Below are 17403 nucleotides of genomic sequence, written 5' to 3' on the forward strand. Positions count from 1 at the left end.
GTGGTCATAAACAAACGTATAAATAACTTATCTGAATGGATCTCCTGTACAGATCTAGAGTACAACAGAGTTCTGTTTCGGAGATACAATCCTTTCTCAGGAACCCATTTATATCAAACAGGAGAAATGTTCTTCATATGCTATAGTCAATCAAAACAGAGTGTGCATAAAATGCTGCAAAAATGACGGATCAGAAAGGGAAAGTCAATCTTGGTAAACATTTTGAAGAAAAATCACATAGCTGAGATAATGGGCATTTTACTAGGCTTTTCAGACCATGACATCTTCTAGACATCTACCAAAGTCAATCCAGAGGGAAGGGCAACATAGTCACCACTAATTCTCTTAGACAAGGTCACAGGTTTAAAGACTGGACCACTGATTCCTCAGTAGATGACGGTTTTGTAGGCACAGTCTTTTCCAATCCCAGAGGGAAAGGAGAACCATGTTGGGTATCCCCTTAATCTCAGAGGGCTCAAAAAAGGGATTGGCAGAGATGGGGGGGGGGGGGTAGGTCTATTCCTAGAACTAAGAGGTTGCTGAAATAGGACTGAAGGATAAATTATTCTGAACTAGTTTCCAGGAAGAGGCTAAATGGTTATCCATGAGGCCTGTCGTAATACAAGGAGGGGAAAGTATATTCTTGATCTTACTTTTCCTCTTCACCATGACTCCACCACAGCAAATAAAGAACAAATTCCAAAGTACCTTATGATATGATAAACATGCTTTCTGGGCTCCAAAGGGGCATGCATCTTAGGCCACACCCTGTGGCTGCGCACTGCTGGAATGACACATTTTAGAATGTATCAATTAAAACCAGTTGACGTCACAGGGGCTGACCAATGCTGACTTTTCCAATGGAAGTTTCTTGCACAAGGAGCCTCTTCCTTCATAAATACCACCACAGCTCTCCCAAATTCAGGGCAGGAGTGGTGTGCTTTTGAATATTTTTAGTCAACCCTGATTGATGTCACGGGGCTGACCAAAGATGCCTTTGTCCCACTAGGGTCCAGATGCACTAAAGCCAGTGATTGTCGCTAAACCTGTTTTGACAGCTTTAGCAACAATTACATTTCTGACCTGATGTACAAAATGGTTCACCGTGTGTTTTTTCCCTTGATCGTCCATTTTCTGATCAACCATACAAATTAGCTAAAATCCCATGCAAACTAGCCAAGCGATTGATGCAATTTAACATTGCTTGGCTATGCCCCCAAAAAAGCAAGGATTTCAACGAGCCAAAAAAACTGACAGGTTAGACCTATTGGTAACAGTTACCGACAGGTCTGCCTGTTTTTTGTTTTTTAATTTTTTTAAAATGGCACAAATATTTTGCATGTGTTACACACGTAAAATATCTATCCCATTAAAAAGAAAAAGCTCCCCCGCCTCACTGATGACTGTTCTCTCCGACAACCCCTGACAAATATGGCACTGGGAATCCCCCTCATGCTAGCAAAAATTGGCAGGAGGGATACTCCTCCATCCTGCCATGCCCATGCAAACCTCCCCCCTTGGGGCAATGAAACGGCAGGAGGGATGCTCACTCCATCCTGCCTGAAGGTCCACCCCTGCGCAAGGTGCCCCCCCAAACTCCCTCTTGCCACCAGAAGTCCCCCAAACCCTTCCACACCGTACCTTTCAAGGAAGTTGGGAGCAGGAGGGATGCTCAGTCACTTCTATTCTTAGGCCTGCCTGTCTAAAATGGCGGGCCTTTCTCGCCCCACCGCATCATGTGATGCATGGGGAGGGGCCTTAGGCGTCTGAGCCAATCAGGGCTTTATACCCCTCCCTGTGCATTTTGGACAGGCGGGTCTCATAGTAGGAGTGACTGAGCATTCCTCCTGCTCTCAACTTCCTTGAAAGGTATTGGGGGGAGGACTTCTGGTGGCAGGAGTGAGTGGGCATCCCTCCTGCCATGTTTTTCTCACATAGGGGGGGGGGATTCCTGGTGCCGTGTATGTCGTCGGGGAAGGCTGACATTGGCGCGGAAGGGGAGGCCTTTTTTTCTATTTTTTATGTGGCAGCTATAATTCATGTGCAACATGCATAGCATCTGTACCCATTGAAAAAAAAGGTTTCCTACCCTGAATAGCTGAGTGGCAGGAGACTGCTTTCGAAGCTTCCCCTGCCAGCTTTGACATGTGTGTGAGTCGCTCTCACAGCAATCAATTGGACGGGAGAGTCGGGGATTACAACGAACCTCCACCCAAATCATTTGCATTTTTGAATCGGCCAAAAATGGGATCAGACCCACAGTCAATCTAGCCCTAGGAGCTACTCGCTTCACAAGTACCTCACAGTTCTTCTCTCTCAGAAAGTTTTAAACATGTTCAGAACAGTGAAGCATTAATAGTTTTCAGCTTGGGATCACCTCTGAGAAATTCTAGAACTATTTGCAGTTATTTTTTGGTGTTCTTTGAGTGAAAAGGTTTGGCCATGTTCATCCACTCTTCAAAGTAATATGTAGAAATAAAACAAAAAACACAAAGGAAAAAATAACACCTTTTTTATTGGACTAACTTGGTGTTCTTTGTAATGTGCCATTAGCATTGTCTACAAAATTTTATATTTTTTCCAGTTATTGGCCATGATCTATGATTACCTCCCATTGTACACTGTGCTCACTCTACATTCACCAAATAAGTCCTCTGTTGCATATCTCAGCTTCTCAATTTTAGCTATGATTTCATAAATTATCATTAGATTTTTTTTTTTAATGTAGTCTCTAGCAAGACTATTATTCTTAGGCATCTTCGTTCTTTATCCTTTCAGGTATTTTTACATTTTGAGAATCTTATTGATCCAGTTTAGTCATTTTGCCTCAAAATTTTGTTTTCAGCCTATTTGTTTGTAAAGGTTTGGTTCTATTTTATTTTGTCTGGTGGTTGAAATCAAGATCACTACCATGCTTTGGTAAATTTACTTTTAATTTTTTCAGAGTATTACTGTATTTTATGCTGGGGGGCAGTGTACTTTCTTTTGGATAAATCCTTCCCCTTTTTTATTTTTATTTGAAAAGTTCATTAGCACCTATACTGTATTTTTGTTCATCTATCTGCTTTTTTAATGTATTGTTGGTGTTAGAGTAGGAGCTTGAATTAGATGTATCTTCTAAGCATCTTATAACCTTTAGCTTTCCAAAAGAGATGCTTTTACTTGAAATCTGTATTAATCTGGAGAGGAAGGGGGACAAAAGAGAATTATTTTCCAACCTGTACCTCTCGCCGCCTCTGTTCCATAACTGTATGTTTCATAAATGGGTTTTGGATTGGATAAATACTAGTTCTGTCCGATTTACAATTCACATCGATTCACCCATTCAGTTTGGCTGAATTGAATTGATTCTATTTAAAAAAAAAATTGGACTCGCCAATTTAGGCCTGCTCTTGGGCTTTCACTCTGCCGGAGTTCTTCCTTCTGATGTAACTTCCTGTTTCATGAAACAGGAAGTTACATCAGAAGGAAGGACTCCAGCAGAGGAAAACCCTAAAGAGTTGCACAGGAACAGAGCTCTCTGTCGGGGATCTCTTTCAAGTCCCCCTCCAGATTCGTGGGGATTGAAAGAGTATCCCTGAGGCTCCCACAGGAGCCTACCTGCCTATGTCCTCTGAGTCTTCCTGAGATCTCCAGCGCTTGAACAGGCTGCCCACAGTGGTTCCTTCTATATGCTACCAGTGGCAGACCGAGAAGGCTTCCTCTGATGCAAAATGCGTCAGAGAGAAGCTTTCTGGATCAGCAACTGGCAGCGTGTAAGAGGCAGCGTGTCGAAGGCAGAAAAAGATGCTGCGCTGGCTGTAGCTTAGTTGGTGGGTGGAAGGGCAACAGAGCTGCTGCATGGGCTGGGGGTGGGAGGGGGGAACATGCTGCATGGGCTGGAAATGTGGGAAGGGAGGGAAACAAAGCTGCTACAAGGACTGGAAAGGTGGGAAGGTGTGGGAAATCAAGCTGCTGGAGGGTGGGTTAGGAAAGGAGGGAAAGAGAGATTTTGTCAGGGGAGGGAAGAGAAAGGTAAAATGTTTGGACATGGGTGCGTGGAGCAAGAGGGAAGGAGAGATGGTGCACATGGGGAAAGGAAGAAAGAGAGAGAATTGTTGGACATGGTAGTGCGAGGAGGGTGGGAGGGAGAAGTATTGGATGTTGTGATGGAGAGAAAAGGGTGGGAATGAGAGAAGATGGACTGTGAGAGAGAGGGAGACATGTTGCACATGGGGGTGAAGGAGAGAGAAGAAAATCTGTGCAGGGGTGAGGAGGGGAAAAAGGGGGAGATTGATCCAGAATAGAAGGAAGTGAGGATGCTGTACAATGGGAGGGAAGGAAGAACGAGGGAGAAATGCTGGACCATGGTAGGAGGAATCAACGGACAGCAACCACTTGAAGAATTTGTAGAAGACAGGAAAACAGAAAAAAAAGAGAAAAACTGGAACCAACTTGATGGAAAAATAAATCTCCAGGCAACAAAGGAGTAGAAGTGTGTGGCGCAGTGGTTGGAGCTACAGCCTCAGCACCCTGGGGTTGTGGGTTCAAACCATGCGCTGCTCCTTGTGACCCTGGGCAAGTCACTCAGTCCTCCATAGCCCCAGGTACGTTAGATAGATTGTGAGCCCACCAGGACAGATAGGGAAAATGCTTGAGTACCTGATTGTAAAACCGCTTAGATAACCTTGATAGGTGGTATATAAAAACCTAATAAACTTCAAACTTGAACAAAGGTATAAAAAGGAATTTATTGACTAAAATACGGTAGCTTTGGGAAATATATATAGGGGATGTCTTTGTATTGTGTTCAATGAAAGAAGTGTCATGAAGAAGAGATTCTTCACCAGGGGATGACTTTTCAAAAACAATCTTTATTCGTGTAGAGCTCTAAGAGATTACAAACCTAGTTATGCATAAACAAACATATGAATTAAAACTTTAAAAGACTAAATGTATCATGATTAAAAAGAAGTAATAATAATAAAAAAGCATTAAAAAGCATTCTGTAAAACCAAAACCACAAACAAATGTCTATGCGGCACCTACATATATCCTGCACCATAGTTCTCAACGTTTACTTCTCACAGATAGTAACTCTTGTTTTCCAAAATCTCGACAAGGGCCACTTGTTTCACGGGACTACCCTGCTGTGTCAGGAGACAGACTTTTGAGAACAAATTACAAACAAAATGGCTCCAAATTTAAATCCTCCAGGAAGCTGATAGGTTTATGTGCACCGACGCTTCCACTTTAAAAGGAACATTATCTTATAATAGAAGGCTTGCCAATTCAGTCATTCCATTCAGGCCATAAGGTGCTATAGTATTAGCTTTCATTACTGCTCAATTCTTCTAAGTTTTAATTTAATATCTCCACCTCTAACAAATCTTGGTTGAGCTAGTATTATACATTCTGGTGGGTGTTGCAATATTTGTGTTCAGCCATACGAGTTTTAAAGAGACAAGAAGCTTGGCCAATGTACGTTAACTTGCATGGACATCTTGCACAATAATAATAATAATAATAATAACTTTATTCTTCTATACTGCCACAATCTTGCGACTTCTAGGCGGTTTACATTCAAGAGAGCTGGACATTCAGCGATTTACAATATGCAGATAGGCAGATGGAAGTACAGAGACTTTAAGAAAGCGGAATTACAAAATATACCGTTTGCTAAGAATTTCAGAGAGGACCTGTTAAAGAAAGGTTGCAAATTTCAAAAACAGCGAAAAGTACAATATACAGTTTGTTTAGAATTTCAGAGGAGACATATTAGATGAAAGGTCCCGAAATTACAAATACTGTTCGATTAGTATTTCAGAGGGCATAATGGGAAAGTGAAATGAACAGAGTGTTCGGTGAGATTCTGTTTAGGTGATATATCTGTTGAATAAGGTAGTTTTTATGAGTTTTCTAAAAGCGTTATAGGTCAGTTCAGCTTTATTAATGTAGTTGTCTAGCCAATGTTGTTGTTTGTTTGCTTGGTACATGAAAGTTCTGTCCAGAAAGGTTTTGTATTTACAATTGGTAATGCTTGGGTATGCAAAAAGATAGCTGTTTCTGGTTTGGCTTATAGGGCTGTAAAATACGAAGTGTGATAGCAAGTACGTAGGAGCTAGTCCCCAGACTAGCTTGAAACATATGCAGGAGAACTTGAATATTATTTGTGCCTCGACTGGCAGCCAGTTCAGTAGTTTATAGTAGAGGGTGACATGGTCATTCTTTTTTAATCCATATATCTAGCGGACCGCTGTGTTCTGAATAATTCTAAGTTTCCTCACTGTTTTTTTGGGTATACCAATATAAACGATATTGCAATAGTCCAGAGTAGAAAGCACTAGTGATTGCACTAGTAATCTGAACGATAATGGGTCAAAGTATTTTTTGATGGTCTTTAATTTCCATAATATCAGGAAACATTTTTTTGCCACTATATTCGTGTGTTCAACCATTGTCAGGTGTGTGTCCAATGTGACTCCCAATATTTTGATTCTGTTGGTAATCGTGTAATCGTGGTCACCCCCTTGGACTCACATGTAGTACTGCAGTTAATCTGAAAATCCTTATCGCCAATTCTCACACTAGTTCTTTCTTCTGATACTGAGTAGATGGAACAATGCCCACAACTTTTATGTCCTTCTGAACATCTTGGGACTTTAGACCATACATTGGATATACATAAAGAATCTCCTAGGTTTTTATTGCGTGAATACGTAATCATACAGCGTACATTAGTAAAAACAGGATGAGTTTGTAATATTCTCCATTATTTTTTTAAACTATTCCAAGTGATCTTATTTGATAAAGTAGAATATTGCAAAATACAAGGAATCAGGTTCTCAGATTCAACTTTAGATTTATTTTGTAATAGTATATACCTATTATTAAAGCAAGTTTGTACACTTTTGTATCATACTCTCAGGATATCCATGCTGGCATAATTTTTCTTTCAGTTTTGCAGCACATTTATATTCTTCGGTGGAACTATAAATCCATTTATAGTGTGAAAACTGGACAAAGGGTAACCCTTGCTTCACATCTAACAAAGGGAGAATCAAAGATTGAACCAGAATTTGTAAAGCTGACTCTTCAAAATATGATCTAATAGATTGTAATTTCCAAAGAACAAAAAAGCTCTTTTGAACCACTGATTCTACCTGATCTCCTATAGTTACATTTTTTGTCTAAAAGCACACCAAGAATTCGAATGGTAAGAAGTATCTGATACAGTTCACCATTCAATAATAAACTGTCTATTACGCACTTCTTAGGGGTGGCATTAAAAAATGTGGTTTTCTTAGAATTAAGAACCAATTTAAATTCCTTTGTTCAGTTTTCAACTCTAGACATAATCTGGGTAATTAACATAACTTAATGAAAAGATTCTTTGTCAATAGGTACTAGAATTGTAATGTCATCAACATATATGTACAAATGCACTCCTAAATTCGTTAATTCTGTAAACCAAAGATGACATATAGGTATTAAATATGAAGAGGACAATGGCGAACCTTTTGGAAGACTACAAGGATTCCTCCAGGTATAAGAAAAACAATGCTTGATATGATCTAGAGCAGTGGTTCCCAACCCTGTCCTGGAGGACCACCAGCCAGTCGAGTTTTTGGGATAACCCTAATGAATATGCATGAGAGAGTTGTGCATATAATGGAGGAGAAGGCATGCACATCTGTTCCATGCATATTCTTTAGGGCTGTCCTGAAAACCTGACTGGCTGGTGGTCCTCCAGAACAAGGTTATGGACCACTGATCTAAAGGATAGAAAATCAGAAAACTATTGAAATACATCATCAGGTATTCCAACCAAGACAAAGGCGCAACTTAAATCAGATTGTAAAATCAAGGCCTAGATCCTTTTTCTGGTTGATGATCCCTAATATGGAACCCTGAATCATGTATCATCTCCACATGCAGTGGTGTAGTAGGGGAAGGGGGCGGGGGGGCAGACCACCCTGGGTACTGTCTTGGGCGGGGGACCGGCACCTTTCCGCCTCTCTGCACCTCCGCACACCTCCTTGAAATATTTGTCGACACAAGCAGCATTTTCCACCTCCTTCTCTTGCTGGTCTTGGCTTCTTTCTGACATCACTTTCTGGTCGTGGGATCAGGATATGATGTCAGAAGGGAGCCAAAGCCGGCATGAACAGGAGGTGGAAGATGCTGCTTGCTCCAGCGAATGTTTCAAGAGGTACTCACGTGGTGGGGAAGACTACGGGGGTACACAGCGTGGCAATGACAGACACTACCTCCTAGGAACCTCCCTCCCTCATTGCACCACTACCCACATACATCACTTTGCACTTGTTCCCTTTAAACATTTCTGCCATTTTGATTCCCAGTCTTCCAGTATCACTTCCTACTGCGGGGACAAGAAGCTGTAGCAGAGGGAAAGCTTCTCAGGCCGTTGAAGGCAGCATGTTTACTTCATTCACATTGCCCGCAGCCTGAAAAGTGCAGGACTTCAGCGTTGGAAACAAAAAGTTCCGGATTTTGATGGGGGGTTGATATTCTATACAGGCTCCAAAGGCCACCACAGAGGTTTCGGAAGGCCACCATTGGCTTGCAGGCCTTGCATTGAAGAACACTGAGGCTGTATTGCCTTAATCTACCTTCATTTTACTCTATTTCTAATTTTCACAATCCTCTTGCAATTTTAACAACTTTGTGTCTTCAGCAAATTTAATTACCTCACTAGTTTAGTCCCATTTCTAGATAATTTATAAATGTTAAAAAGCAATGGTGCCTGCACAGACCCCTGGGTACCACCACTATCTAATAACTCACTCCACACTCACAAACACAATGCCTGTAAGCACAGAGATTGTGCCGTTTGCAGCCCAGGAAGCCCTGACGCAGCTTAGCAAAACGCTGGCTGGCTATCGTCGGCTTTGGCTGAGCAGACTTGCCACAAGAACAGCAGTGTGTATGAAAGATATGTGGCCCTGATCCAGCACAACGCTGGGAAAGATAAGTGTTTATCATAACAGTATTAGTAACATTATATACTGGCACACAATCCGGACGCAGTCCAATTACATTAGCGGGAAGCGATTTTATGGTCACTCCCGACACAGCTGTTCTTTAGGAGTTTAGAGTAGGGCTCCCAGCACATGTGGATGGAAATTTATTGAAATATTTGAAAAGTATTTATTGTCAAATATATTTTATTGAGCTTAACAAAGGATACAGAAGCACAAGGCAGCACTGAAAATAAGCTCACTTTTTAACAGCACAAAACCCAACATGAAGTGAACACCCCCACTTACAAACCCTACAAACAGTGGAACAGCAGGGAAAACTAGCTAAAAAACAGAGAATAAACAACCGGCCAAAAACAGGGTTCACGTAAAAGGAACACAACTTACCACCCTGTCAACCCTCCCCCAACCCACCCCAATCCTCAGTCCTCCTTCAAGCCCAGCCAGCAAAGCAGACAACAGGTGTAAAAAGTAGGCCAAGTCAACAGTTCAGAAGGCGGCTACTTGCCACCAGAGTCATAGTGTTCCAAAGGCCAGGCAGGGAAGAAAAGTCTTGTATATCTCTGCATTCCTACAGCAAAAGTGTAATCAGGCAGCAGCGCCAGAGGGAAAAGTCAGATCCCTCCGCCTCCAGCCACCGAAGCAAAATACACTGAGGGCTATCACCAAAGTCCACCTAAGTCCCGGATCTTCAAGGGGTAAAATGAATAGGGACACCAAAACGAAACAAAGGGGAACCTTGGAGAACAACATTCCAAATATTTTCAACAAAAAGAAAAATAGCTTCCCAAAAGGACTGAATAATAGGACAAGTCCAGAACATATGTCCCAAACCAGCATCAGGGGCATCACAGCGGGGACAGGCAGAAGAGGCTCGAAACCCCGAAAGATGAGCTTTTTTAGGTGAAATATACAAGCGCAAAACCAATTTATAATGTTCCCAGATCTTCAGGGTCACCGGGTAAAGCTACATGAAACGTCGCTTTCGGTCATACAGCAACGAACACACTCTGGAGAAGCGCCGACGATGTTCTTGTAGAGCCAGTGAATAGTCTTGGAAGAGGCGAACCGGGTCCCCATCGTAACAGGTGGTGTTCTTTTTCAATTTGTATTGCCTCAGCAGCTCAGCTTTGTGGGCATAGTTGTGAACTTTAAAGATGACCACACGAGCATGTGTTCGGTCCTCAAGCCTCCTACCTATACGGTGGGTGCGTTCGAGTCTCATCGGCCCCATACCTTGCGGTAGCGGAAACTCTACCTGCAGCCAGGACTCAAGAGCAAACAAGAGCCGGGCATCAGGGATAGTTTCAGGGAGGCCCACAAGTCGAAGATTATCCCTCTGGGAGCGGTTCTCGAGATCTTCAATTTTGTCCGCCTGACGCTGGAATTTGCTCCCGGAAGGGAAGCAAGTCTGCCGCAGAGGAGGTATGCGCATCTTCAACCAGTGCCACCTGCGTCTCCAAGGCACTTGTATGGCCGATAGTCTCCGTTAAAAGGGTCTCCATGGCTGCTAATTGACCAGACAAATGATTGAAGCGCGATTCGAGGGCCCGGACCACCGACGCCGAAAGCGCCTTGATGTGTGCCTCAGACAAGGGAAGCATGGGGCCCGATTCAACCGCCGCTATCTTGGGATCAATTTTCTCCAACTTCGGGTCCTTTTCCTTCTCCTTCCGCGTTGCTCTCTCACTCATTGTCAGACTGAGATGGCGCACAAACTTGTCCATACACCGGTCCCTCTTCGAGAAACAAAATCTTGATGCTTAAAGAGGTGAAAAGAGAAGGGGGAGGACTCGGGGTCTTGGAGCTCAGGCAAGACATGTCCTGCTCGTCTCAGCACATCACGTGATTTTCCTTGAAAAGTATTTATTATTGAAAAAATATTTATTACTGAAGATAGGAATACTTGGAGGAGGGGGTTTTTATGCCGATGAGGTAGCTCTAATAGTAGCCTGAATGCTTATAAAATTAGCAGCAGGCACAAGTCTGTGGCTTTTTCTCCCCCTTTACAAGATTCCTGAAGCATACTAGTGGCTTTTTCAGTTTTAAGTCCACAGTGCGTTGTTGAGCCTTAGGAAGAGGTTTAAAATTATGCTATTGTAAAGGAGTAAAAAGTGAAATCTCTTTTTTTTGCGAACAGGATTTGCACTAAGGGTATCTGAGGTTTTTTAAATCGCCACTATCTACCCTTCTCCATTCAGAATACTGCCCATGTTTTCTATCTTTTAACTAGTTCTTAATCCACAATAGGACTTTACCTTCTATCCCGTAACTTTCTAATTTCTTCAGGAGTCTTTCATGAGGTATTGTACTTTGTCAAAGCAAAAAACAGTCACTAAGGACACCAATTGTGTCCTGACCACTTTGCAACCCGATTTTCCTCCAACCCGATTCACTAACCTCGTGGCCGATCATCCTCCGATCTGATCCACGCATGCAAAAGAGGGGAAACGGCATGCAAAGTAGGAAGGATGAGATTCAGTAAACTAAAGAAGGCACACCGACTGGCCTGACCGATCCAAAAACAAGCGACTGGTGAGGACCAGTCGCTTGAGCAGAAGCCCTGCTCTCTGCCCCAATTCTCCTGCTCTCTTCCCCGACTCTGTAGTTTTAGCCCGCGGTGCAGCCCCGCTTTCAATCCGCAGGTTAAAACCACGGACTCGCAAAAGTTTCAAGCTCGGCGGTGAGCATGTGCAGACCATCTACATGCAAAGGAGATGGTCTGCACATGCGCCAGGATCGCTGGAGAGTGATCCATGCGGTCGGTGGGGGGCGTGATTACGATCGCCTTCATTTGCATGAGGGCGCTTCATGAATCAGCCCCCCCCCCAGCCACGGATTGGATCAGATCTGTGGCTTTAGTGAATTTAGTCGTAAGACTGTTTCATATAATAACAGCAAGGCAGTCTGGCAGTACTTGCAGCAACAACAAAGCAGTCTGGCAGCACTTCTTCATATGGAACTGTGTTTTGCTTTGGCCCTTGAGAGATTGTGTGTGGACTCCTGATATGCCAACACACAGCCTGTGTCAAGTCGTATTAGTGAATGCACTTGAAGAACATTTGGTTGCCTACTGGTCATCCCCACTATTGTACTGTTGAATCATTCCATGGCATGATGGTTCTGTGACACTAATGGATAGGATGCTGTAGCTATCTCACTGTTTTGAAAAGGGATTCCCAGTGTTTTTGCCAGTTTATTCTCCAGAATCTGAGTTCATTCACTGTAATGCTCATTTTTAGGATTTTCTGTCTTCTCTTAAATGAAACAAACGGCTCAAATCTAGAAACAACTTGCTGTTTAAAAAAGATTTTTCTGTTTGCTTGTTGGCAGTTCTTCTCATTTTTCCCTTTTTCTGTTGGAGGCAGCCTATAACTAGTCCCATCTGATCACTTGATATCCTGTTTGGCTCTGAAGAAAACAGTTATATACCTGTAACAGATGTTCTGTAGACAGCTGTATACAAGTCCTCACATATTGTCTCTTAAAATATTTTTTTTTCAATTAAGGATGTCCTGTGTGACAACCCTAAGCAAGAAGTCAGGTACATGACTGATTAAGCCTCTCAAAGCTTCTAGAATACTGTTCTTCAACCGCCAGTCTGCGGACTGGTGCCGGTCCGCAGGAAATTTCTGACAGTCCACGTAGGGCCGGCAAGATTAAAATGACCATCGGTCCGTTTTCAGACCTCCTGTCCCGTTGTCCCCACACACAGCTTCGGGACAGCGGGACAGGCGATCATTTCCTGTCCCTCCCTCCTTCCTTTCCCTGGGTCCCCTTCTTTTACCGCCCTGCCACTACTGCTAAACACAAAGTCTTCTTTCCGACGTCAATTCTGACTTCGGAGAGGATGTTCTGGGCCAGCCAATCGCTGCCTGGCTGGCCCAGAACGTCCTCTCCAATGTCAGAATTGACGTCAGAAAGAAGACTTCCTGTCGGCTTTAGCAGCAGCAGCAGCAGGGTGGTAAGAGCAGGGGAAAGGAAGGAGGGAGGCTGCTTTTTTTTTTTTGCAGGGCAGGGAGGGAAGGTGGTAGGCAGGCAATCAGGCTGGCTTTGGCCAGAGAGGGAGAGAGATAGACAGGCAGGCAGGCTGGCTTCGGGGGTAGGGGTGGGACAAAGTGTGGAAGACAGTGATAGGGACATGGGAAGAATGCACTGGGGGCACTAAAGACATGAGAAGGATGCACTGGGGGCACTAAAGACAGGAAGGGGCACTAAGGACATGGGAAGAAGGCATTGGGGGCACTAAAGACATGGGAAGGAGGCACTGGGAGCACTAAAGACAGGAAGGGGCACTAAGGACATGGGAAGGAGGCACTGGGGGCACTAAAGACATGGGAAGGATGCACTGGGGGCACTAAGGACATAGGAAGGAAAGAGGGAGGTAATAGAAAGGGACAATTCTTGGGCTTGAGTGCAGAAAGAAAGAAATGAAAGAAAGGATACACAGACAGAAGGAAACGCAACCAGAGACTCATGAAATCACCAGACAGCAAAGGTAGGAAAAATGATTTTATTTTCAATTTAGTGATCAAAATGTGTCAGTTTTGAGAATTTATATCTGCTGTTTATATTTTGCACTATATTTGTCTATTTTTCTATAGTTACAGAGGTGACCGAGCTCGCGGAGATGGGGCGGAAACGGGGTTTTTAAATTTTAGTCCTAGTAGTTTGCCGGTCCACAAAATAATTCTTTTATTTCTGCCATTCCACGGGTGTAAAAAGGTTGAAAAACACTGTTCTAGAAGTTTTTAACTGAGATGGTTAGGCTTAGACTCCATTTGTGATATTCATTTGTGAGGACTTGTATCTTACTGTCCATGAAGAGCACCTGCTACAGGTAAATGACGTGGTTTTCTTTTTTGTAAATTCTGTTCAATTCATATGTTTTAATGGCTGCTATCTAAAGCGACTCCTAACTGAACCATTTACATTGCTACTGATTGCTGGGTGTGTGGCAGCCTAGTGGTTGGAAAACACAGCAATAGCTGTTTCCTTGGGACAGTGGTACCCTGTGTTAAACTATAAAAACATTTTTCCTATGAAATTTTGACAGTGACAACTATATTATACTTTTCATTTAATTTATTTTTTTTAACCCGAAAGTTTATTTAGGTACAGCTCCATTTCAATTGCCTTTTCTCTTTCTCTCCTCCAGAGGGAGATAGAGAAGGCAACAGCATTAAATACATGCACAAACATAAGCATACACATACACATACAGAGTGGTTGGAAAGAATTCCATGAACCATGCAGTTTATGCTTTCCCCACTTTTTTCTCTTCTGTTAGTGCTGTTAACTGTTCTGTATGCTTTACTTCCTTCTGTTTCTCTTTTCCTCCTTCCCATTTTTTCTGTCCTCTAGATTCAGATCCAGGACACACAAGCGAAAATTGGGGAGAAAGATTAATTCCTCCTTACAGAGCATATTCAGGTAAAATGGGCCACCGGATGTTTCTGATAGTCTAGTGATGCTGCTAATATTTCATTTGTAGAGAGTGGAATTTTTTTTTTTTCATCCACTCTTTTTCAAAAAGTGTGTTTTACGGAAAAATAACTTCTACGGTATAATGCAGTATCTTGCATTATGTTTCCAATTGCTTCCACACCAGCCTTCAGTTTGCCACAGTATCTTAATTGCTCCCCTCCCATTCCTATTACTGAGGTGCATGCATTTGCCACTTCACTTTGCTTCATTCTTGTTGGAGAACAGAAGGTTCAATGTGTCAATTCATAAAAGAATCAGTTAGGAATGTTTTACCTTTAAGAGAAAGAAGGGTACACAGTTCAGTCTGTTTTTTATTGCATTGTCTTAAATGGTATTCCATATTTTATTACTTTTTAAATTATTTGGTCAGTAAAGACAAACTTTAGTATTATATAAATGTTTTAGGTATAGGTGTTGACTATATAAGTCACCCTACAGTTTTTTCCTTCTGCTTTTGAACCTTCAGCTTAATAGAAATCTTGAATCTTCTTTCATTCCATTACAGCATATAGCCTTAATTCACAACTGATAAAAATGCTTCTCTTCATTTAGCTCATCTTTTTGGCAACAGCCCCTGGCCAGGGTCCATAGACTACTGCTTATTCAGGAACTCGGTGCATATGCATCCGAAGTCTCATTCCAAAATATCACTGCTGGTGTGATTGTGAAACTGCCTCCACCTAGGGCTTTGAATGTTTTCTCCACAGCATCCTTACTTAGCTCTGACTGACTAACAAAAGCCATTTTCCTTTCTTGAAATAGTTGTGCTATTTGTATTGCGTGCAGGATATATATATGAATTAAGTTCTAATATGTTTAGTTTAGTGGTGTTAGCTTACCTGCCTACCTACTAAAAGCAGCTTACAAGCATACAAATTTAATTAAGGTACAACAAATAGGAAAGCATCAGAGGCAGATTACATAAAACCATTCCATTTGATCCTCAGCCAGACTGTCTGAAGGACTCCTCAAAAAACAGAATGTAAAGAGGATGGGGCTTGATATGTTGCTTTTTCTGTGTGGTTTATGCAGTCAAAGCAGTTATACATGGGGCAATGAAGTGTTAAGTGACTTGCCCAGAGTCACAAGGAACTCGCAACTTTAGGGTGCTGAGACAGCTGCGCTAACCACTAGCCCACGCCTCCAAATGTGTTTAGGCCTGTTAAATTTCATGAGGGAACCCTCGGTTCTCATAAGGGTGCAGAGCATTTTCTAAGACTAGCATTTTCATAAGTATTTTCATAAGGAATATCCTTAGGAGGGAAATATATATACTGTATATTTAGGTACTTGATACCTTAGGTACCTTTCAATGAAGAAAATCAAAATGTGTTTTGTGTGTGTATGTGTGTGTGTGTGTGTGTGTGGGGGGGGGGGGGGGTTAATAACATTTATTGAACTTTTCTTTTTTTCCTTACTGGGTCAGACCAATGGTCCATCAAGCCCAGTAGCCCATTCTTATGGTGGCCAATCCAGGTCCCTAGTACCTGGCCAAAATCCAAGAAATAGCATTAGTACAAAGATAAGAACAAGAATTAATATAATAATGACACACAGGTACAGAAGCTATCCAAAAATACTCCTTGGCGGAACATAAAAGAGAGAGAAAATATCAAACAAGATTTTTCACTTTCAGGCGGACTCTTCATTACTGTCAAGCAGAACCCCCCCCCCCCCCACCAGTCAGTGTGTATAATACAGCATTTGTGATGAAACCAGATCTGGAACTGAAACGAAAGTATTTTTGTTTAAATTTCCTTCCACCCCAATTTCTAGAACTCCTTAGCACAGGAGGCAAACTCAGTCAAAAGAGACAAAGATCAGCAGTACAATGATTAAGATTTCTTTTGAGAGCCAAATTTATTTTCAAGAACCATGTTTTTAGGAGTTGGTTTAAAATAGCTACTAACATTAAATAAAACCAGATATCATAATAATCCAGGCATGTGATTCCTGCCGGGCGTTTATCCACCCGAGCTAAGTACCACGCTTTCACAGCAGTATAATTAGTACTTAAACAATGCATTATCAGTATGAGTAACAGTCCATAATATGTTACACATACAATAAGAACATAAAAAGCTCTTAGAGAAAATGACTATATTCGATGATAGCTCAATAAATTGTTTGATTACCAAGATTTGTTCTGGTTGTTAACCTTGGGCACTGGATAAATTTAGTCTTCATCTCTATGTATTGAGCTTTGGCCACCTTGGAGTTGTGTGTTGGCCTTACTATATGAGTTTAACTGAGGTTATTATTTTGATTGAGTGATTAATTATTATTTAAACAAACAGAAATAAGCCTCAGACTATGGAGTAAATTTCCCATTCTGGGCTTTCTTCCAAGAGAAAAAAACTTCTTTTCTCTTACTCCCGATTACATCATTGGCTTGAACCTACCCCCCTTACCAAAACTAAAAATTAATTACTTATTATTATTACTTATTAATTTAATATTTATTCCTTAAATTAGTATATCTCATTACCTAATCTTAATTCATTCAGATAAATTTAATACAAAAATCTAAATGTCCTTTTTAATTCATTACTCTTTCATGGTAAGGGATTTTATCATTAAAGAACTACAATTCATTTCAACACTCGAAACCGGCAGAAACAGGATCTCATACAGGTAGCAATAGAGCATCTCCTGGGCCTCTCGCCAAAGGTTTAGGCTCAAAAACGAAATACAGTCCCTTCGCTTAAATGGCTTCAGCTGCTGTTTTCTTGAGGGGTAGTGGTTGATCATTGATCCCGTGTACACAGATTTGAGGAAGAGTCCATTTAACTTACCTACCAAAATTTATTCACCAAGCGTTGCTAATGTGAGATAGCTCTGACGCAGCGGGGATGTAATTTTATCCCGCGACACACAGGTCTTGTCGGAAGATTGAAAGTATAAGCAACGGCCCTGGTTTTAAAAAGAACAAAAA

The 17403-nt window shown here is 41.9% G+C and overlaps 1 protein-coding gene across 6 annotated transcripts in view; it reads left to right on the top strand.

Annotated features, from left to right (window-relative positions):
- Window positions 1-17403, top strand: part of ANKRD12 (ankyrin repeat domain 12) — a 245661-nt gene that overhangs the window by 90523 nt on the left and 137735 nt on the right. For 5 of the 6 annotated variants that reach the window (XM_033934050.1, XM_033934047.1, XM_033934052.1 and 2 more), the window contains one exon: window positions 14346-14414. The exons of the other annotated variant lie outside the window; for it this stretch is intronic. In XM_033934050.1, the coding sequence (XP_033789941.1) occupies window positions 14346-14414 (69 nt within the window). The remainder of the gene's footprint in view (window positions 1-14345; window positions 14415-17403) is intronic. 6 annotated transcript variants of the gene reach the window in all.

The sequence above is a fragment of the Geotrypetes seraphini genome, chromosome 2, assembly GCF_902459505.1.
Source record: "Geotrypetes seraphini chromosome 2, aGeoSer1.1, whole genome shotgun sequence".
Classification (NCBI taxonomy): domain Eukaryota; kingdom Metazoa; phylum Chordata; class Amphibia; order Gymnophiona; family Dermophiidae; genus Geotrypetes; species Geotrypetes seraphini.